The 23,801-nt window shown below is 48.3% G+C and overlaps 1 protein-coding gene across 1 annotated transcript in view; it reads right to left on the bottom strand.

Annotated features, from left to right (window-relative positions):
* LOC146856200 (F-box/LRR-repeat protein 12-like) overlaps positions 1-23,801 on the bottom strand; it is a 73,465-nt gene that overhangs the window by 12,804 nt on the left and 36,860 nt on the right. Inside the window, exon 2 of the mRNA XM_085654247.1 lies at positions 18,153-18,225. Within this exon, the coding sequence (XP_085510373.1) occupies positions 18,153-18,225 (73 nt within the window). The remainder of the gene's footprint in view (positions 1-18,152; positions 18,226-23,801) is intronic.

Raw genomic sequence — 23,801 nt, 5'->3', positions numbered from 1 at the left:
AAAGTAGGTCCTGGTGAGTGTAGCTGTCTCTTGTAATTGAATTCTATAGTTTTTGAGTACATTGATCATTGTGATAAAGGTACACATTTCTTTACTTACTTGGTTTGCACATTGTTGGTTGTTGTTGACTTGTTTGTGCAGTCTTCAATCTTAGTAAGTATAATGGCTAGCCGCAGGATTACTGCTCAGCAGGTTGTTGGTTTGCTGTTTGAGTCTTCCTCTGATATTGGTTCAGAGACTGACTCTGCATCTGAGGGAGAGGAGGCAGGGGACGATTCTGGCAGTGAGTTTTCTCTCCGTATGGAGTCATCGGATGATGAAGATACTCTTAGTGCGGATGAAGTGCCTGTGTTAGAGGAGGAGACTGATGTGCCGATAGTGCGGCAAGATGCATCTGGGCTGCAAGGCTTCCCGTTGGTGTAGTGCGGCAAGAGGCATCTGGGCTGCAGGCTGGGGCTGCAAGGCTTCCCTTTGAAAGTGATGACCTCTGGGTTGCCCCTGGCATGATGCAGCCGGCATTGCCAGAGTTTACTGGTGTTCCAGAGTCTAGAGTGAATACTGAAAACTTTTTGCCGGTAAATTTTTTTCAGTTGTTTATGGACGATGTGTTTTTGGCAGAGATTGTTGAGCAGACTAATTTGTATGCCGAACAGTTTTTGAGGGACAAAAGTGCCAGTCTTAAGCCACACTCTAGAGCTACCCGGTGGACTCCCACAAATGTTGAAGAGATGAAGAAGTTCTTGGGTTTAACTTTTTTGATGGGCTTGCTAAGGAAGCCATCAATGTCTTCATATTGGTCTAGCAGTCCCTTGATGGCAACGTCTACTTTTCCGGCAGTCATGAGTCGTGACAGGTATTTGCTTCTGCTTCGGATGATGCATTTTGTTGATAATGGTTTAGCGTTGCCACGAGATCACCCTGATTGTGACCGTCTTTTTAAGATTAGGCCTGTCCTTGATCACTTTGTTGATCGATTTTCTGAGATTTATGCCCCTGGGAAAGAAATTGCAGTGGATGAGTCTTTGGTGTTGTTCAAGGGCCGCTTGGTTTTTAGGCAATACATTCCTAGTAAGAGGGCACGCTATGGAATAAAGCTGTATATGCTGTGTGACAGTAGGACTGGATATGTGTCTAATTTCAGGGTGTACACCGGTAAGGAATCTAGGATTAACCTCCCTGGTTGTCCGTCCACTTTTGGAGTGACTGAGAAAATTGTTTGGGAACTTGGTAGAGGATTTTTTAACAAAGGCCACCATTTAAATGTAGATAACTTCTACACTGGTGTGCGGTTGTTCAGGGAATTGGCCAAAGTGGACACTGTTGCTTGTGGCACAATCCGCTCTAACCGTAAAGGTTTCCCGAAAGAACTTGTTTGTCAAAAGCTTGTGCGGGGACAGTGCAGTGCGTTGCGTTGCCAGGAGCTTCTTGCTGTGAAGTTTTCAGACAGGAGAGATGTCTACATGCTGACTACCATCCATGATGAAAGCACTGCACCTGTGACTGTTTGGGGTCAGGTCGCTGAACCGCGCAAACCTGTGTGCATTTTAGACTATAATAGGCACATGGGTGGTGTTGACAGAGTAGATCAGAGGTTGGAACCTTACACTGCTCTTCGTAAGGCTTACATTTGGTACAAGAAGTTGGCTATCCATCTTTTCCACTTGGCAATGTTTAATGCTTTTGTTGTGTTCCAGGATTCTTGCCCTGAGTCAAAGATGACTTTTGCTAAGTTTCAGGAGTCTGTACTAGGCAGCCTTGTTGTAGTGGAACAGGCAAGTGTTCCTAGAGTTGGAGTGGTGGAGGATGTTGCTAGATTGAAAGATCGCCACTTTCCAGATCACATTCCTCCCACACCCTCAAAAGATTTTCCCAGTAGGAGATGTAGAGTCTGTTGGCGAAGAGGTTCGCGGAAGGAGAGTCGTATGTACTGCCCCGACTGTCCTTCTCATCCTGCACTGTGTCACCCTGCTTGTTTTAGAGCGTACCACACGCGAAATAATTATTGGGAGCATTCATGAGTGATAAAGTGAACTGTCTGGTCTGTATTCTTTGGAAAATTTGATTCTGTTTCAAGGTTGGTGTTGTATTTAGTTGCTGATTTTCTGTTAGAAGATTTGTATCTATTTGCGATTTGTTAGTGTTTTTTTCTAAAAAAATCCTAAATGTGATGGCGGTGTGTGTAGGCTTGCGCTTGGCTGTTGGTGTGTGTGGACTGGCACTTGGTTGGTGGTGTGCGTGGAATGGTGCTTGGCTGGCGGTGTGCATGGACTGGCGGTGTGCGTGGACTGGTGCGTGGCTGGTGGTGTGCGTGGACTGGAGCTTGGCTGGCGGTGTGCGTGGAATGGTGCTTGGCTGGCGGTGTGCGTGGACTGGTACTTGGCTGGCGGTGTGCGTGGACTGGTGGTGTGTGCGGACGGGTGCTTGGCTGGTGGTGTCCGTGGACTGGAGCTTGGCTGGTGGTGTGCGTGGACTGGAGCTTGGCAGGCGGTGTGCGTGGAATGGTGCTTGGCTGGCGGTGTGCGTGGACTGGTACTTGGCTGGCGGTGTGCGTGGACTGGTGGTGTGTGCGGACTGGTGCTTGGCTGGAGGTGTCCGTGGACTGGAGCTTGGCTGGGTATGTGCGTGGATTGGCGATTGGCTGGCGGTGTGCCTGGACTGGTGCTTGGCTGGCGGTGTGCCTGGACTGGCGCTTGGCTGGCGGTGTGCGTGGACTGGCGCTCTGCTAGCGGTGTGTGTGGACTGGCGCTCTGCTAGCGGTGTGTGTGGACTGGAGCTCGGCTGGCTGTGTGTGAGTAGTGACTTTCTGCTGGTCACTACACACACTGCTAGCTGAGTGCCACTCCACGCAATCCATCAGCATGTGTAGTTGCTGTGTCTGGATTGTGGGCGTGTGAAAGTGATGGGCCCTTGAATGGCGCTGTGTGCTGGTGTGAGTTTTGTTATGTGATGGGCCCGCGGCTGGCGGTGTGAATGGTTTTGTATGTCTCACACGTATGAAAGGTGTATGAATGGCCTGTAAAGAGGTTGGTGCCTTGTCGTGGCTTTACAGCTCACGAGCTGTGAGTCAATGGTTCAGTTTCTCGCCCTTTCAATTATTACCAGTGCATTTCATGTTTTGTGAACTCACTTGCTAATACAATTGTATCTACTTAACCATCACTCACCCTCGTGCCAAATCCAACCAGTATGTGTGTGTGCTTGCGGATTAGATGGCTGTGCAGTAATATTTGTCTTTCTGAAGCAGGGTGTACCTTGTCCCTTTTTGGTGAATTTTGTACTGTGTTGCTTTTGTACCTGGTGGTGCGAATGGTCTTGTTTGTATCACGTATGAAAGGTGTGTGAATGGCCTGTAAAGTGGTTGGTGCCTTGACGTGGCTTTACAGCTCACGAGCTGGCAGTCATTGGTTTGGTTTTTTGTGAATTTAATTGACAGTGCATTTCATTGTTGTGAAATCTCTAGTTAATAAAATTTAATACACTGAACCATGACTTGCCCTTGTGCCAAATCCAACCAGTATGTGTGTGTGTTTGAGGAATAGATGGTTGTGCAGCAATCTTTGTCTTTAGTTTCTCTGCCAAGGTACACTTTCCATGTAAGAATAACCCACAAACTGTAGATATTGTCGAAAACCCATGGGAGTTCATGGTGATGTCTCTCTTGTGAATTCAAAAAGTTTTTTTTATCCCCCATGTCCTGCAAACCTCAAAATGTCTGCCACATTTTCTTTGCAATTTTACTCCAAAATTCTCACGCTGTAGGAACAATAGTTAATCTGGTTTTGCAAGGGTGGGTCACTTTGGTTTTTGGCCCGGTGCTCAGCGGCCATCTAGAGAAACCTACCAAACCCACACATTTCTGAAAACTAGACACCCGGCCGCTTCCAGGGAGGTATGGCTTGCGTGGATCCCCCAACGTTTCCTTACCCAGAATCCCCTGCAAACCTCAATTTTAGCTGACAAAATCACTTTTTTCACACATTTTGGGGTGGGAAAGTTGTGGCATCACCGGGCTCACACAAATTTACCACCACCCAGCGTTCCCCCAGGTCTCCCGGTAAAAATGGTGCCTCACTTGTGTGGGAGGCCCAAGTACCCGCGGCAGGCAAGGGCCCAAAACGTAGTGAGGCGACATTTGGCATAGGTAATGTTGATGTCGCTTCACTACGCCGAGCACCGGGTCAAAAACCAAAGTGACCCTCCTAGGTTTCCCTAGGTGCCGGCAGAGCTAGGGTTAAAAAACTACAGCTCGTCACTTTGTCAAAAAAGGGTCATTTTTCACTGCAAAATTGAGGTGTGACCACGTTGCGTTTTGCGCCGTTTCCTGTCGAGGGCACTAGGCCGACCCGCACAAGTGAGGTACCATTTTTCTCTTAAGACTTTGGGGAACGTGGGCTGGGTGGAAATTTGTGGATCCACGCAGATTCCAGAACTTTCCATCACAGAAATGTGGGGAAAAAGTGTTTTTTTGTCAATTTTTTACGTTTGCAAGGGATTCTGGGTAACAGACCATGGTGGGAGGCAGTCAAGTCACCCCATCCTGGATTCCCCCCCTGGGTGTCTAGTTTTCAAAAATGTATAGTTTGCTAGGTTTCCCTAGGTGCCGGCAGGGCTAGGGTTAAAAAACTACAGCTAGTCACTTTGCCAAAAAAGGGTCATTTTTCACTGCAAAATTGAGGTGTGAGCACGTTGCGTTTTGCGCAGTTTCCTGTCGCAGGCACTATGCCGACCCGCACAAGTGAGGTACCATTTTTCTCGTAGGACTTTGGGGAACACGGGGTGGGTGGAAATGTGTGGATCCACGCAGATTCCAGAACTTTCCATCACAGAAATATGGGGAAAATGTGTTTGTCAATTTTTTACGTTTGCAAGGGATTCTGGGTAACAGACCATGGTGGGAGGCAGTCAAGTCACCCCATCCTGGATTCCCCTGGGTGTCTAGTTTTCAAAAATGTATAGGTTTGCTAGGTTTCCCTAGGTGCCGGCAGGGCTAGGGTTCAAAAACTACAGGTAGTCACTTTGCCAAAAAGGGGTCATTTTTCACTGCAAACTTGAGGTGTGCCCACGTTGCGTTTTGCGCCGTTTCCTGTCGCGGGCACTATGCCGACCCGCACAAGTGAGGTACCATTTTTCTCGTAGGACTTTGGGGAACGCGGGGTGGGTGGAAATTTGTGGATCCACGCAGATTCCAGAACTTTCCATCACAGAAATGTGGGGAAAATGTGTTTTTTTTGTCAATTGTTTACTTTTGCAAGGGATTCTGGGTAACAGACCATGGTGGGAGGCAGTCAAGTCACCCCATCCTGGATTCCCCTGGGTGTCTAGTTTTCAAAAATGTATAGGTTTGCTAGGTTTCCCTAGGTGCCGGCAGGGCTAGGGTTAAAAAACTACGGCTAGACTCTTCGCAAAAAAAGTGTCAATTTTCAGTGTGAAAATGTGGTGTGTTCACCTTCGGTTTTGAGCCACTTCCTGTCGTGGGCACTATGCCTACCCACACAAGTGAGGTACCATTTTTATCGGGAGACTTAGGGTAGTTCGGATTTGTAAAGCAACTGTTATTACCTATTGATTTTTGATGCATTTCTCCCTTCCAAATGAAAGACATTGTGTAAAAAAAAAGTCATTTTGAAAAATGACCAATAATTGTCATGCAAGTATGAGTATTCCCAATTTCGAAAATGTCCAAATATGCACTGTTTCTAAACTCTGTAATTTGTTCCCATTTCAGAAATACATAGGTGTCTTTCATACCGATTTTTCCATGTATACATTTTCCCACAATAATTGCTATATACCCGGAACAAAAAAAAAAAACATTACAAAATGCTGCTCAGTTTTTTACACTGGGTTTGTTGGGCTCTTGGTGAACTTACAAGTCCTATATATCCCCACAACCGGGAAGGTCCACCGGATGTAACGGTACATTGCTTTCAAAGAGATGTCATAATTCGAAGAAGTTACAGGTGAAAACGTTGACTCAAAAGGCTGCTTTTTTCAACAAATTTTTTATTTTTCCTATATTTACCTGTTAGTTTCTATAAAGAAACCTTGATGGATCTACACAAATGACCCCTTGCTGAATTCAGAATTTTGTCTACTTTTCAAAAATGTATAGCTTTCCAGGATCCATTATTGCTTTTCTACCCATTTTTACCATTATCTGGAAGGAGGTTGAAAGCACAAAAAATAGCAAAAATAGGGTATGTCCCAGAAAAATGTCAAAACTGTGTAAAAAATGTTGGATTTCTGCCAAAAATCTGTAATTCCCTAAAAGCTGGAAAAATTGTGATTTCAGCCCACAAACCCTTTTTTGATATCATTTGCAGAGAAAAACCCAGACGCTTTCATTTGCAGCCACTTTTCCCCATTTTTCACAAAAAAACCAAAATTTTGCTGTATTTTGACTAATTTCTGGGAACCCTCTAGGAGAATCCACAAACCCTGGGTACCTTTAGAATCATCAACCCACAAAGTAGAAGAGACGAGGGATAGCACTGTCTCTGACTCCCTCAAACACACTTAATCACACATGACAGAGACAAAGAATAACAGAAAAAAGCAAGTATAGCAGTCTAGGATGCTAAGAAGTGGGAAAATCAATAGATTTTATAATACTGCCCTCACACACCCGAGAGTGTCATGCTTCATCATTGGGCCGCATCATACACCAAGGTGCAGACCAACACCTTTGGTGGAGCGCAATTTTTTAGAATGAATGATGAAAGTCGGTGGTGAGGGTAAAGTATAAAGACAGAACAGTTAGAATAAACACAAAATTGTGCTTCTCAAGGGGCGCTAGAGGGCGCCAGACCAATATGGCCGCACCTGTGTGAGGCTCTCGCCAGCCGGGCGCTTCGAATCTTCATCAGCCCATCCTATGTCCAAGGAACACTAATCTGACTGGCTCTACTGGACGGGCAGAGGACGACGCACGGATCCACCGAATTGGGGCCCGATCTTGCCGGTGGTTCGCCAGCTACGACCGCCGATTTCCCCCGCGGCCGCTGCGGCTGTTCGGCTGGTGCGAGGAGGCCGGCCGCTGTGCACACGCTGCAGCGGGGATTTGTTGTGCACGCTAGGCCGCGGAGCGCGGCCGAGGCGGAGGGAGATTGCTGACATCGGACGCTCCTGAGGTGGCTTCCCCTGCCCATCGCTGACCTCCGGACACACTGGTGAGACGGGGGCGGGCTGATGCCTCACTGGGGGCGCGAGATTGCGGAGCTACCAGCGTAAGCCCAAACGAGCCTTGCGGAGCTGACGAAGAGTGCCCCATCTTGCTCAAGTCGGCCCTGGGTGTGGTGGGGGTACGTTGTCCTTGCTGTTGGTGCCCCCCCCCCCCACGGGCCTTGCCACGTGGACCCCACTGCTTGACCTGGCCCTGCGAGATACTGTTCGTGCAGGAGGTGCCTGCTCGTGGCCCTTCTCCTGACGATACCTCCTACTTCTGGCGCATAGTGGATATCTGTGGGCCCTACACCTGGCTGGCTTCGTGGAGGGGTCATAGTCGGAGGTGACCGGAGTACGGCCTAGTTCTCTCCCTGCCGCACGCGACCAGGCGCTGACTGGGTTGGAGAGGCTGCTCCGGGTTGGTAATCCGTCTCCGAAACCAGGGGGGCCGACCTCCACAACGGGCAAGACTGATGCCAAGCACACCAAACAATCCCGGCTCCCGTTCGAAGCTCCTACAAAAAAATCCCACGCCCAACCGCCGGGAGACGGCGATGCTGAAGGGGGCAGCGCAGATGAGGTGGATTGGAAAGCGCTCCTCCTAAACATGCAGACCAGCCTCACCTCCATTGACTCCAAGATCGATGGTATGACGCGCCGCCTGGACTCCGTGGTGCATAGATTGGATCAGCACGAGGAGCGGTTTAAGGAGGCTGAACAGCGGGTCTCCGGGCTGGAGGATGGGGCGACGGCCACCACGTCCAAGGTATCGCAGATGGAGCGATTGCTGAAGGTGATCGCCGACAAAAATGAGGATTTAGAGGCGAGATCGCGCCGGAACAACGTTCGCCTTATTGGTCTGGCGGAGACTACCTCAGTGGGCAGGATGGAACTATTCGTCGAGAAACTTCTCTCCGATCTCTTCGGCGCGGACGCCTTCTCTCCTCAGCTGGTGGTGGAACGGGCTCACCGCACTTTGGGCCCTCGCCCCGTGCCCGGCGCGCCCCCGAGGCCTATAGTCATCCATTTTTTGAATTACAGGGATCGAGACACCCTTCTCCGACTTGCCAGAGAAAAACAACCAGTCCTCTTCGAAAACACCACGCTATCCTTCTTTCCGGAATTTACACAATCTGTGCAAGACGCACGTCGTAAATTTGGCCAGGTCAAGAAACGACTGCTTCAACAGGGACTTCAATACTCCATGCTATACCCGGCCCGGCTACGGGTTGTCCATCGTGGCAAGCCACATATATTTCAGGATCCAGCCCAAGTTGAACTGTTTCTGAAAGACCACAAAAGATCTATTGACCTGGCCCACTCCCCTTCGGGGAGTGCGAGATCCCGATCGCCCACTTCTGCCCTTGACTGACTGGGGATATCTGGCCGCCGTTGAGCTCCGTTGATGGTATTCTTTTGATGTGCACTTATTTCTGCCTCTGCCTTTTTTCTGTGCAATTCAATGACTGCTTAATATGTGACTCTGTGTTCTCGCCCGTTCTGGTGGAGTTACCACCCATTAGGCTATGCCTCTCCTTTTCTTGATGGTTCCTTGACGATGTTTCAACTCGATTGCGCCCTGGCACCAACCTCCCCCTCCCGTGTTTCTCCACTGGATCTTGGCTCCAGGGGGTAGCGGGTGAGATATCGGGGGAGTGGGATGGCGGGTCTGGACCCCTGGTGTTCCCCACTTGGGTGCTCCCTCATGAGTGAATGACAAGATGTTTTAGGTTTGTAAGGGGTGGGGGAGATGCCCGGCATGATTGGGATGTCGGAGTGGGTGGGCTCTCAGGGATTTGTTTTAGGTTTATTGGTTTTTTTCAGCATGAACACTACACGCAGACTTGTTGACGTAGCACAGTACGTTGCCCTTAATAGATGGCTACACGTTTGGGACAGCCGCCGGGTGGGTTTATTGACCTGGGGTTCCCGTGTCTGAGGACCTAGCGCACGCCACACACACTGAGCCAGGTGGGGGGGGGACTGCTCACCGCTATTTCTTGGAATGTCAGGGGATTGGGGGACCCGAGGAAAAGGCGGCGAATCTTGGGAGCTTTGGATAGGCTGCATGTTCAGGTAGTCTTCCTGCAGGAGACACATATGGACCCCCTCCGTCGGGGATCCTTGGCTGCTAGATGGGCTGCGCACTCGCTTTTCGCGTCGTATTCATCCTATGCAAGAGGCACTGCTATTCTTTTAAAACGTGGGGTTCCTTTTGTTCCCCTGGGTACAGCCAAGGATGCAGAGGGCCGATATTGTGTAGCGTGGGGCAGGATAGGCATCGAGACTATTACCCTGGCTTGCTCTTACGGTCCCAATTGTGATGACCCACGCAGCTTTATTGCTCTTTGGAACAAAATCCGGGAGGTGGGCTCCACGCACCTCATCTGGGGAGGTGACTTCAACGCTGTGCTAGACCCTGCTGTGGATAGATCCAACCCCTCCGCTTGCCACTATGATAACACACACAGATACCTGAGGGACATATGCGACACTCAAGAGGTCGTGGATACCTGGCGTCATTTACACCCGACCTCCATGGAGGGCACACACTGGAATACTGCTTATGCCACATGGGCTAGACTAGATTACATTATGATAAATAGGGCACTGGCCCCCTCCCTGGTCAGTGTGCAACACATAGGCCGCACATTCTCCGACCACTCTCCGGTGCTCGCCAAATTCCGCTTACCGGACATAATGGGTAGATCCCCGACATGGCGACTACAGCCCAACATCTTACTCGATGAACTGTTCCGATCCGAACTAGGGCAAGAACTAGAAGACTTCATTTCGCGTAACAGAGGCTCGGTTGACCGCGTGGCCACCCTATGGGAGGCACTGAAAGTCACGATGCGTGGAGTATGTATCTCTAAGAGTTCCGGGGTGTTGAAGACCTTACGCGCTACACTACATAAATTAGAATCCACGTTACATACTCTGGAAACTAGTCCAGACTTTGCTGTCAGCACAGATGCGCAAGCACAGTACCGTACGGCGATGTCTGAATACACTTCCACTGCCGACAGAGAGGTACACTTCCGGGGCAAATACTTCAGGGCTCGGACATACGGAGAGGGTGAACGCCCCGGTCGATCCCTTGCGAACGCGGTCCGTCCGCTGCGTGGCTCCAATTTCGTGCTAGAGCTTGAGGGGGAAGAGGGAGTTCCTATACGCGACACACAGTCGCTCTTGGCGGCTTTCACTATGCACTATTCCACGCTTTACTCTACCACCAGAGTTGGCGCACTGGACATGGACGACTACCTGAGGGAGCTCACCCTGGGCTGGCTCTCGGATCGTCAGCGGGAGTTTTTGGCGGAACCCATAGGCCTGGACGAAATCAGAGATGCAATTAATCAGATGGCACCTGGAAAGGCCCCCGGTCTGGACGGTCTGCCCATGGATTTTTATAAGGCTTATATGGATCTCCTAGCCCCGGTGCTTCGAGAAGTTTTTCTGGAGGCGCATGAGTCGGGTGCGCTCCCTCCATCAATGCAGGAAGCGCTGATTACTTCTCTATTGAAACCGGGTAAACTGCCTCACTCGTGTGACTCTTACCGCCCTCTCTCTTTGATTAATTGTGACGCAAAAATTCTGGCCAAGGTTCTAGCCAATCGATTACAGCTGTTACTGGGCGGTCTGGTACTGTCGGATCAGGCAGGGTTCGTTCCTGGCAGAGCCACTTCCAATAATCTTCGGACGCTTTTCTCCATTATGCACAATGTAGACCCCGATTTGCCACTAGTGGCGGTCTTTCTGGATGCCACCAAGGCCTTTGACTCCCTGGAATTGGACTATCTGCATTGTATCCTGCGTAATATGGGATTCCCACTGGGTTTCACGCGCTGGATCGATATCCTGTATGACCGGCCAGTCGCTAGAGTAGGGATAAATGGGCGGATATCGGAGGCTTTTGCGATATCGCGGGGCACCCGTCAGGGGTGCCCCCTATCCCCGTTGTTGTTCGCGGTGGCGATGGAGCCACTGGCTGCCCGGCTCCGACAACATCACCGAGACAAGGCGTTGCGTTGTCTCCAGAGAGAGGTACTGATCTCCCTATACGCGGATGATATTACACTATACATCCGGGATCCCGCCACTAACCTAAATCCCATCCTTCGGGAGTTTATTCGCTTCGCAGGCATGTCTGGTGTTCATATTAACTGGGGTAAGTCCACTGTCTTCCCGCTGACCGCGGCTGCTCAGCCGTTCCAGCTGGAATACCCCTTACGATGGGAGGAGGATGAAGTTAGATACCTTGGCATACTTCTCTCTCGTGATCGAGAGGAGTTGATGCGGCTGAACTATGGTCGCACCTTTGATCACATTCAGACCTGCGTAGCCAGGTGGATCACGCTGCCTCTCTACCTCGCGGGCGGAGCCTCCCTCATCAAGATGGTAGTTCTTCCTAAGCTCCTCTACCTCTTCCTAAATATCCCATATTACCCAGGCCGGTCCTTTTTTCGACTCCTGCGCTCTGAGCTTATTCGGCTGGTGTGGGGAGGAAGGCGGCCGCGTCTTGGTTGGGAGACACTGACTCGCCCCTTTGTGCAGGGGGGGTTGGACCTGCCGAACTTTGAGTTGTACTACTATAGCGCGCAAGCCCACTTTATACATCACTGGATCCGCCCCACTCCCTTTCTACCACAGACAGCTGTAGAACATTGGCTGGCGGATCCTATCCCACTGGCGGGTGCGATATTTAGTGCGCCAGAGACGCGGACGATGTACCGCACCACTATTTCCAGTTCCATTCTGGCGTGGCAATACATAGCGAAACTTGCCCACACGACTTTGCTCTATTCTCCACTGCTTCCCCTGGCATATCACCCCCGGCTGCCCCTCTTACAAGAACAATTGTTTAAAAACTTTATGGCTAAATTTCACATAACGACATGGGGGGATCTCTATCATGATGGCCTCTTCCGCTCCCAGACACACTTATTCGCTGACACTGCCCAAACCTTCATGGACACATTCCTCTATACCAGGCTTCGCAGTGGTATCCGAGCATTGACGGGGGAATTCCCCAGCGAACCGCCCATTCTAGAGCCCCTCCATCAGCTACTCAAGGCTGTCACTCCCTCACACGCGGTCTCCACCCTCTACCACTCATTACGCACTTCACCAGATTCCCTACCTTGTAGGGCACGGGCCAAATGGGAGGAGGAGTTGGGTCAGCCCATAGCGGACGAGATTTGGAGCTATTGCTGCTTGCAAACCGAACAAATCTCCTCCAGCAGTAGGTTCAGGGTGATTCACTATAAATTCCTACATCGACTATATTGTACTCCAGCGCACATGCACAGGGTGGGCCTTCGGGAGGAAGATCTCTGCTGGCGCTGTCATGCTCCCGCGGCTGACTTCCTTCATATGGCGTGGGGATGCCGCGAATTAGCCACTTACTGGCAACATGTATATTCTGGCATTTCGGAAATGATTGACACCCCTCTTGTACCCTCTCCGACGCAGGCACTGTTGGGCTACACCAAAACTACTAAGAAGCCGGTTCGTAGATTTGTCACAATTGCCCTTCTCATGGCTAAGCGACTCATAGCCTGTAGATGGGGGAGGGGCAGAGCTCCGAAATTTAAGGATTGGATCCAAGACATGGTTCACTGTCAGGACAATGTACTACTATACGCTGAACTGCTCCCTTCCGCATCCCGACCGCTTGACATTTGGGGTCCCCTACAGACGTATCTATTGTCACACCCGCAGATTTAACGCACCTTCCCACTCACATCCACATTAGATCTCCGCGCTCTTAATCCAATTGCTTTACCCCAGTTGGGGGGGCGGGAATTGGTAGAATGTAGTCAAGCAATGAGTCCTGAGTTCCCCTCCACTTTTCCTTGCTCTCCGGCATGGATGGATCTCATGGTACTGCCATGTTGCGCTAGGTATTGGGATAGGGAGGGGGGAATGACGACGCACAGTGCTGAGGGTCGCCTCTGCACGCCGGTGCATAATGCTATGGAGCGCTTACTGACTGCGGGGCTTCCATGGGGGGGTGACGCGTTCCTCGAAAGTGTGTCCTAGTTTATTAGTTTCTATGCCGCAGCCGGCCCTTGGAGGGTTGTAGGCAGGCAGCTGTGTTCAACGTTAAACTCCTCATTTATACCAGGCCGCCGGCCACTTGTTGGTTGTAGGCATGGGGCTGTGTACTGTGAAGTCATGCTGAATAAAGGTTTTTGAAAAAAGAAAAAAAAAAAAAAAAATTGTGCTTCTCAAAGAAAAAGACAACAGATAGTCTCTCAGAGTAAAGGGACCAAAAGAAAAGCAGAAAGAAATCTAAAACTGTCTAGGGGTTGACTCTCGCATTTTTAATCTTGTCAACCTCTGGCAGGGTTAAAATGAAGAAAATGGGGTATCCAGGGCAGGTAACGACCCTATAATACCCCTGCTAAAACCAACATGTTTCTGCCAGCTATTTGCGTGCCCAGCCGGGTCACTCTGGCATTCATCAGGGTGTGGGTCCCTTTGGTGTGGTCTGTACCCCTTGTCGTGTACTTACTACCTTATTCGTTCGGGGCAGTATCCCCGCTTCGCTCTTTTGGAATTTCCAAGAGGAAGGACATATCTATAGAAGGAAGAGGAAAACAGTGGATAATCATTCCCACTCGACCTCTTTTTTTGTAAATTGAAACATCATTGAATATCCCACGCATCCTTCATATGTGAACCATGTTCTCTCACTGCAGCCTATCTTCCAGCACACCCAGTGCCCAAAATGCGGGAAACACTCGCATCCGACACCCTCACAACAGGTTAGCTGGTTTCACGAGTCACCTCTGTGCATGTATATCCAGATAGTGATCCGAATAAAATACCCAAACTATCGATAAAAACATGCCCTGTACAGTACAATACCTATGTCACACCACGTGTTAATAGTCTCTATCACCCCTTTTGTGTACCCATCTATACACTTTACAGAGAAATACTCACAAGAGTTTACGAAAAAATGTTCTAAACCCGGGACAGCGGGGGCGGGTGCTCTTGTCGTCACACTCTGCATGAAAAATGGTCAATAACTAAGAAAGAAAGACTCGTTTGTATGGCACAAAGATACTCGCTTTAGAATTAGTCCTCTAGTCAAAAAACCTTTTGAATACCTTGGTTCCTTGACTGTCACACACTAGCGTATTCTGGGCAATGGTTAAAATTCGTAAAAACGACTGCCCAATAATCGCAATGCTTGAAGTTTATTCGCATCCACACAGTCTCTCCACTCGAGCCATCATTGCACCTAATTAAGTGACTAGAGAGCATTCATGCTCCGAGTGAATTAATCCCACTCACGCATCTAAAACAAACGCTTACTACTCCAAAGAGGCACTCGTTCCTCTTTCCCCTCGTCAGTCCTCCGCCGATACGATTAACTTCCCTCGGGTCCTTTTTTAAAAAGGGAACATTGTTTTCGTATACGCGCGGTCATCCACGCCCATTCTGCGTGTTACCCGGCAGCCTCGCTGTATCCACGAGATAGAAAGAGGCCTTCTAGATGCTCTCTTGCCATGTTATTTTCGAAGCGGCCATCTTTGAATGTCTGCCGGTTCGTTACAATCTAATTAACCCAAAGGTATTTATCTCGGTTGTGGGGGAAGAGCGGGGAGGGTTTTAATATACTCGTATTTCATCATTCTACCGAGTATTAAATTAAGGTATCGTGTCACTGGCATGTACAAGAGGGCAGTGTGCTCTAAAAACTGGAATCTTTTTTCTCTCCTTTCTTCAGAATAGATACAGATCTTATTTTCATTTATCAAATCCTATTGTGTGATACCATACAACTGGAACCATGGGATTCCATCGTTTAGTCCTATGGTATGGCTATTCACACGCTCTACCCATCTCTGTTCTCTCAGTAGTAGGAAGCTAGAGGTGTCATTCACATTCTGCGGAATAAAGGGTTTGTCCACCACTAGCCACCTCAGGTCTTTCTCATCATGTTTTTTCTCCAAAAAGTGAGCAGTAAGTTTCGTGTTGGATTTACCACAGCGTATTGTGCTCATGTGTTCTAAAATCCGAACTTTTACTTTTCGTGTGGTCATGACCACATATAATAGATTACACGGGCACCTCAGAATGTAAATGACGTTTTCAGTATTACATGTGGTGTGCTGTCTAAGTTCCCACGGGCTCCTCAAACCAATGTCAATATTTTTCCCATTGATTGACAAGGGGCAGGCTCTACAAGATCCACAGGCATAATGTCCCAACCACCGGGGGTAAAAAATGTGGGCCAGAACCCAGGTGACCCACATCTCGTTAGTCTCGGGCGAGTGTTCACAATTATGTTCTTAATACTCGCACTCTTCTTAAATGCAAATAAAGGGACAGGTTGGTTCAGTCCATTTGAATTAAGAATCTGCCACTTCTTTTGAATGATTTTCCTAAGGTTGTTCGAAGCTGTGTTGTATGTGGTCACACAGATACTCCTGTCTGTAGTTTCTCTCTGATTGGTCTCCAGGAGAACATCCCTGTTGCAATTCCTTGCTCTTTTCTGGGCGCTTTTAATTACACCCTCAGGGTAGTCTCTGCTTCTTAACTTCTCACTTAGGATGGTTGCTTCCTTTTTGAACTCTTCCACATGTGAACAGTTCCTGCGGAGACGCAGAAACTGTCCATAGGGAAGATTCTCCCTCAGGGTCCGTGGGTGGAAGCTCAGAAAAGATAGTAAGTTGTTCCTATCTGTTTCTTTATGGAACACACTACTAGTCAGACCCCCTCCCTCGGCTTTGATATTCAAGTCGAGGAATGGGAGGGTATTGTTCGTGATTGATCCAGTGAAGAACAGGAAAGGATTTCTCAAATTAAGCCAAGTTAGGAAGGTCTCAGCCGAGGCCCTATCCCCCCGCCAAATTATCAGAACATCGTCTATATACCGATGCCAGTCCCTTATGTTGTTAAAAAAGGGGTTGGACGGTTGAAAGATTACCTCTTCCTATAGGAGGAACTACACTATACTTGAGAGGGATCCCACAGAAAATTTGAGGATTCAAATTGCCTCCTTGTTGGAGGAAGCGTTGTCGAATGATTGGATAAGCCAAGAGACATTAGCATTGCTACTAAACTACAAGACAGGTTACAACTTGCATGACAAAAAAAGAGTACAAGCGTGTGCGCGCTTGTTTGTTAAACAGGTTACTACATTTTGCAGTTTAATAGCAATATAAATAGGACTTCAGCGCACCACAGCATAGGGGAATGTCACTTTCCCACGAGCAACGCTCAAAGTGCAGACTTTGCTTGAAGGGATGTTAGAAGCAGTAGATAAGCAAAACCCTCAGAGAGCCAGTCAAGGGCCTCTATGGACTGGTGGAGTGCCTCTGAGGGTGGCAAAGGACTCGCTTTTGGTTGGCTGATCTTTAGCTTGGGATCTGTTGGGTCTAACTAATCTGAGAGGGCCAGATTGCAGGATTAACTTGAGGTTGTGGAGGGCCAGCTAAAGACTCACAAGATTAGCAGATGATTTATGACGGTAAGCGGATGGGCTCTACTATAGGCAGATTAAAAGTTCAGTTGAAGGCCCCTATTCCCTCACCTGCCCGCAGATACTTTCGGGGTAAGAGGACGTTGCAGCATGGACACGTTCCCCAATTGTACCTGCTGCTCTCCAAGCTTTTTCTGTTGTCTATGAGATAGATGGTACTGTTCCTGCATGTGCTGTATCTGTTTTGAGTATGAAAGAAGCTTGTATTGCTGATGCCACTGCTGTATTAGCTCTGTGCTTGAAGGAAAGATAGCAATACTGCTTCCCATAACTGCAGAGTATAAGGGAAGCTCTTACTGGTGAAATAAGTGATGTATCTTTTTTTTTATTTTTTTATTTCAATATACTTTTTTTTTACAACATATAATTTATAACATGTAATCCTCATGTAATCCTCAACGCTTTGTTGTTGCAGGGCAGCCAAAACTGGCCGAGTTAGCTGTAGTACATTTTCGGTAGCTTGACTGCCCCCCATCCACTGTCATTGTATGGGAAAAAGAAAGAGTGGAAGGGGCAAGATAGGAATTAGGGTAGAGAGAGAAAGAGATAGCATGCCAGAAGTTTTTTATTTTCTTCGCTAGTGACATGTTCTCGTGGGGTTGAGCTTTTCGAGTCGTGCTTCTAGACCTACTCAGGGCGGCTCATATGGGTCTAGGTACTTGTCCACATTCGCCTGCAGGGCTGTCTCCATGGTGAGTCTCGTAGGGCAGATGTGTCAGCGCCTCTAAGATACGTCACCCAATTGAGCCAACCCTTGAACGTTGCCTTGAAGGTGTCCTTCCATTTGGTGAGTACCATTTTGACTCCCGCTGTTAGAAGGAGATCCAGTAGGTCTCTGTCCTGTTGTGAGCCTACCTCTGTTGTAATAATTGCAGTTGCCAGGGTAGCAAATTCCGTTTTTAGTGGGCAACCTAACATTTTGTTTAAGAATGTGAAAATCTTCTCCCAGAATTTTTTGACTTTGGGACAGTGATAAATAAGGTGCGCCAGGTCCCCCTTTTCGTTATTGCAATTCCAGCACTGATCGTTGTCCATCAGGGCCAGGGGAGCCGGGCTCCAGTAGGTTTTGTGTTTGATGTCTGAGGGAACGCTTCCATTACTGCTGCCTACGCTATACCTGTTCTTGGGATGTTAGATAAGTTTGCAAACCTCTGGTGGTGCTTTGACTTTTCAAAGTTTGCAAGTCGTTTGAACTGCTGCTGCCTGTGCATACAGTATGGCGTGTATGTATACCTTACATTTAACATTGAGAGATGGGGGCATATACCACTAAGTATTATATTTGTTTGAATAGATTTCAGACTTTATAATTTGACTTTGTGAATCAACATTCAGACTACATTCAATAATGAAAACACAACAAAAAGTTAGAATGAAAATGTACATTTAAAAAGAAACTTTTATTTTCAAATGCACAGACATAATAACAGCATGCACTGTAAACCTTAAGTCAATTGTGTCGCTTGGTAAAAAATGCAATAAATACCCTGTGAGTTGTTAAATCCACCTTTCTCCACAAAGCTTTGTCCAAAACCAGCCTCTTCCAGTGTTTGCAAACTCTAAAAAAAATAGAAAAAAGTATACACGTTTAACCCCTTGCCTTTGCTAGATCGCAGTAAATTGGTGTGGTTTTACTTTTCTAAGTAGCATTTTACGTTGTACTAAGTGAATACATATGAATATACGGATTTAGTAATGTTGGACAACTTCAAATTTGCATATTTTATGTATGTATCTATGTAGTTTGTTGCAATTTGCCAGAGGTCATGATTTTGGTTTCAAGTGTTCGCTTCCCTGGAGCTGGTGGCAACACACCGGTGAGATGTTCCCTTGCAGCACATATTATGTTAACAGATGCCGAAGCATTAGGGTATGTGAATTCTTTACTGCTTATGAATTGCATTGTATTGTATTGTATTATAAAATGTGGATAGCACTTACTACCTGTATAAAATTGGGATATTAGTTGAGGGGTGTAAGTATCCTCTTCAAGTATTAATCACAATTCTTCGAAGGGTAAACTGCTGAAGTCACTACATAAAGCGGAGCTCAACCCATGGTAGCTATGGCACTACATAGGTGACTGCGACGTCATAACCGAGGCTAACTATGCCGAGGTCATGCGCAGCCGACTGGAGCCACCCTACGGAGCGCAGCAGTACTGCTCATGCAAAAGTTACCGGATCCAGCCTGACGCCTGAGAAATTCAAAGGTAAGGAATCTGCAGCTAGAAGTCTCCATCAGATAGAAGGTCAGCCTTATGACCCTTAGAATCCACTTTTTTATTTTAACCATTATACAAACACCAGCATTTGTTTCAGTACATGAAATACATCAGTGCATGATCGTATACAGCATATATAGGGATTTCCCAGATTATAGGAGCATTAGAGGCATAGAGGCGTGACCCAAAAATGACATCATGAATACATATTCCATTCGACCCCCCACCCCCATATATGAGGGTATATAAACTGTCACAGATATCACATTTTGGACTTTACATATCAACAACTAGAGTACATTTTCCCCTAAAATGTTCAGAAAGTAGTCTACCTAGTGAGGATGCGTGCTTAATTCCGGAGTGGATTCTAGTGGATGCTCGATGAGGTACATAGTGAGGGGGTCCCAAATGTCTCGAGGCAGGGAAGGCAATGGGAGTAATTCAGAGTAGGTGTGTATTTGTTCCTGCCACAGGTTCATATCTCCCATCCATTCCTTGAATTTTGGCGCTCTGCCCCGCCTGCAGGCCACCCTCTGTCTGGCTAGTAGTATGCTAAATGTGATGAATTTACGCTTAGCCGCAGGTATCTCTTCTGTATATGGCAGCGCCAGCAGAGGGGACTGTGGTATCTTTCGGATGGTCATGAGCTTCAGTGCCGTAAATACCTGTTGCTAATATCAATGTACTGCGCTACAATCCCATGCTAGATGGAGAAAGTCAGCGTTGTCTGATCTGCACCCGTCACAACGAGCACTGTCACGCAGCGCATACCGATGCAGCCTGGCAGGAGTGTAATAGAGACGCTGCAAACATTTGTAATGCGCAGCCTACTATTTGAGGAGGCAAGCTCGGTCTGCTTATAGCAATAGCCCCACTGCTGGTCCATAATGTCATGTCCCAGTTCAGTGCTCCACCTGGCGCGCGCAGGGCTAGCAGGGTATTCCATTTCCGTGTAAAGGTTATGGTACAAGGTAGAAACGAGATGTGAAGTATCAGTAGTACGCAGCATGTTGTGCAATGGCCCAACTGTGGGAGGCTCAATGAGATATGATGGCATGTATTCCCGTACTCCCTGTCTATATCATACATATAAAAAAAAATGTCCATGGGGGCCAGCTGGGCTCCTTGAAACAATTGTGACATGTCCCGAAATTTACCATGCATGTAGAGGTCACCCCAACAGGTAATTTTAAACTTAGATTTGATCTTAGCAAATATTCCCTCCTGAGGAACCGGCATGTTGTGGGTGATACGCGAGTGGGAGCAAGGGGGAATAAAGTATCAGTGCCTTAAGCATGCGGGAAAGGCGTTGCCAGGCTTTAACAGTGCAGTCCACTGAGGACTGTCCCACTGGTCAATTCTCTGGCACTGCCAGGAAGACCCCGCCTAGCGGGATAGGATGCACCAGCCAGTGTTCCGTTGCGACTTGGGGTCTATACCTAGGGATAGAATGCGCCAGCCAGTGTTCCGTTGCGACTTGGGGTCTATACCTAGGGTGGTGGAACCAATAGTGCGCAAAGTGTGCCTGGGCGCACAAATAGTACAATTCAAAATTAGGCACATCAAACCATCCCTGCGAGAATGGCCGTGTAAGTGTGTCCCATTGCAAGCGCGGTTGCTTACCGCCCCAAACCAACCGTATTAGCTCCGATCGTAGCATATTAAAAAAGGGCCTGCCAGGATATAGCGGTAGCAATGGTGAGGGGAAGGGCTATCCACCTACTGATACTGCTCGTGATGTGGTCAAGCGCGCACCCATAATTACGACGCAATTATTCCTCGCAATTGTTGGTGACATGTACCCCCAGATATTTTACCTCCTCTGTACACCACTCAATAGGGTAGTCCGTAGGGAAGGGCGTTGCCGCAGGAGTGAGCGAGAAGAGTTGGGATTTAGCCAAAGTAATGTGGATGCCCCATAGGCCGCCAAATTTCCCATATTCCCGAAGGAGCGGATTAAGGTTTTGAATCGGGTTTTTGACATATAGCGTGACGTTGTCCGCATATAGAGAGATCAGTATGGGACGGAGGAAGCAGCAAAGGGCTTTCTTTTGGTGATGCTGCCGAAGTCTCGCCGCTAGGGGCTCTATTGCAAGGGCAAACAGAAGCGGGGATAGAGGGCATCCCTGGCGGGTGCCCCGTGTGAGCCCAATAGGGGAGGAGGTATGACCATTAACTCTCACCCACGCTGTTGGAGAGGCATATAGAAGGTGTATCCAAGAAAGAAAACAGACAGGAAGACCCATACATTGAAGTATAGTGAAAAGATAATCCCACTTTACCGAATCAAAGGCTTTTGTGGCGTCTAAGAAGACTGCCACGAGTGCCAGTTGGGGGTCAACATTGTGCATAACGGAGAATAGTGTGCGCAAGTTGTGGGAGGTTGCCCTCCCTGGGATAAAACCTGCCTGGTCAGTAAGCACCAGCTTCTCCATTAAGAGGCTAAGGCGATTCGCTACTAGTTTCGCAAGGATGTTTGTATCTGTATTAATGAGAGAGAAAGGCCTGTACGAATCGCACTCATCCGCAGGTTTGCCGGGCTTCAGGAATGAAATAATAAGTGCCTCCCTCATAGTGTCTGGAAGAATTTGGGCCTCTTGAGCTTCCAGTTAGACCGCCCTCAGTATTGGGATCAACTGATCTATGTATGACTTATAAAAGTCAACAGGTAGGCCATCACAGCCCGGGGCTTTCCCGGATTTCATTTTCATAATCGCCTCCCGAAACTCATCGGACTCAAAGGGTGCAGCCAGAAATTCACGCTGGTTATCTCCCAGCCAGCCCAGGGCAATATCCTTAAGGAAGGGATTAAAATCCGGGGACGCACCCCGTCGAGTATTATATAGTTCCTCGTAAAAGGAGGTAAACGTATGAAGGATGTCTCAACTGTCTCTATGGCATTCTCCTGGGGCATCCAAGATGTCCAGAATATAGTTAGAAAAGCGGGGTTTGCCGAACATCCATTGCGAGTGCTCTGCCCGGCCTCTCTCCTTCACGATATCTACGTGCAGTAAAATATTTACCCCGGAAGCGAATCTCGCATTCGGCAGCGTCAATATATTCAGTAAATTTGTCACGAATCGCGGCCCTCTGTATACCCGAATTCTCATGCCACATGTCAGCTTCTAGTTGCATGAGTTCGCCCTCTAACCGACGTAGACTACGTCTGATGTCTCGAAGTACCCCAAAACATTTTGCCATGCAGAACCCGCGAACCGTAACTTTAAAAGCTTCCCAAAGAGTACTCATATGGTTGACCGAACCCCTGTTGCAGCTAAAAAAGCTGGTGATCTCTTCCCCCAGCTCTGTCTGAAAAACTATCAGTAGCGCTTCGGGCACTAGCCTCCAGCAGAACGGTGATGCAACTGAGTTAGGGGGTGTTGTTTGCATGCATACGGGCGCATGGTCCGAAAGCGTTTTGGCCATGTGATCTATGGAGACTATCCATGGCACAACTCCACAAGAGACAATCCAATAATCAAGGCGGGACCAAGCAGCGTGGGCAGTGGTGCGATATGTACCTTCTTGTACTGCTCGATTTTCCCGGCCTTTTCGTGTTAAAGGGCAACTGGTGTGACTTCAGTCTCTTTCCATCCAAGTCTAAGGGTTAGAGTAGTGAATGGAGTCTATTTGTTAGGCATTTTGACATGATCCTGTGCTCTTCCCCATAGATCAGGGCTTGCACACATAGCCTAGGGGATAGATTCGTTAGTATTAGGGGTACCATGTCCTGTAGTGAGGGTATTTCAGGGAGCCGTGCTGAATTCAGGCCTGGTAGGCCTCAAACAGGAGAGACTCCATCTTTCTTTCTGCTCCGGCAGCTTGGGAAGCTTCTAGGTCGAGGGTGATGTTTTAGTTATGAGGTGTTATTCGCTTGGAGAGAACCGGTTCAGGCCGGCCCTTATCGAAGGATTGTATTTTTCTTCATGCCGAAGACACTACATCAGGCCGGCCGGCTGGGAACGTGTCCTTGGTACGGGGAGGTACAAGAATTTGGTGGGCGGCAGGTTACGGGCTGGAATTTTCCATGAGGAAATGCACCTCTATATTAGTGAAAGTCTGAGGCAGATACAGGCACTTATTCTTTCAATCCATAGGCGGCACCTAGCCGTTAGCAGTAAAGCTACTACTTATTCCAGGGAAGACAGATGATAAACTTAAGGATGGAGAAAAACCGAGGAGCAGATACTCTCCTAGCAGAATAGCCAGAGAGGAGAGAGTAGCCGATGAGGAAGAGGTCCCAGTGACTCGGAGAAGGGAACAGACCCGTGATTGCGGAGGTGTTACTTCCAAGCGAGCCGAGGCACAGACGAGGAGGGAACCTAGATGACCATTGAGTGCAGGCTACACACGACTAAGGTGATGTCGACCCCTTTCTTATTAGAGTATACAATCTAATCTTTCACTTTTCTTTGCAGGATATGTGTCATATAGTACTGTTATATGATTGCGTATGTAATTGGTAATAAAGTACTCAGTTTGTAGTGAATCAACATGTGCTGCGTGTTCTTGTATAAGGGGGTAGCCTATTCTTCTAGTCAGCTGTGACTTGACATGAACAGATGTTAACACTGATCAGGTAAGTGGTAACTGAATAAAGGAGGGAGAAGTCTCTCAAACCAGAGAACAGGTTGTGCTCAAACTGGCAGTTCTTGTGTGATCCGATGAATAGTAAAACTGATTCCCTTGTTGTATGTTATGGTAATTATAGGATGAACTTGTGCTGAGTCTGCCGTCTGGGTAGGAAGTCCTGGGTCCGTTTGGGACCGCGAGGCTAAGGCTGCCGTCTGGGTAGGAAGTCCTGTGTCCGTTTGGGACCGCGAGGCTAAGGCTGCCGTCTGGGTAGGAAGCCCTGGGTCCGTTTGGGACCGCGAGGCTAAGGCTGCCGTCTGGGTAGGAAGTCCTGGGTCC

Source organism: Triturus cristatus, chromosome 4_1 (genome assembly GCF_964204655.1).
Source record: "Triturus cristatus chromosome 4_1, aTriCri1.1, whole genome shotgun sequence".
In the NCBI taxonomy this organism is placed as follows: domain Eukaryota; kingdom Metazoa; phylum Chordata; class Amphibia; order Caudata; family Salamandridae; genus Triturus; species Triturus cristatus.
Note: the sequence above shows the minus strand (reverse complement) of the source record. Positions and strands in the feature narration are given on the sequence as shown.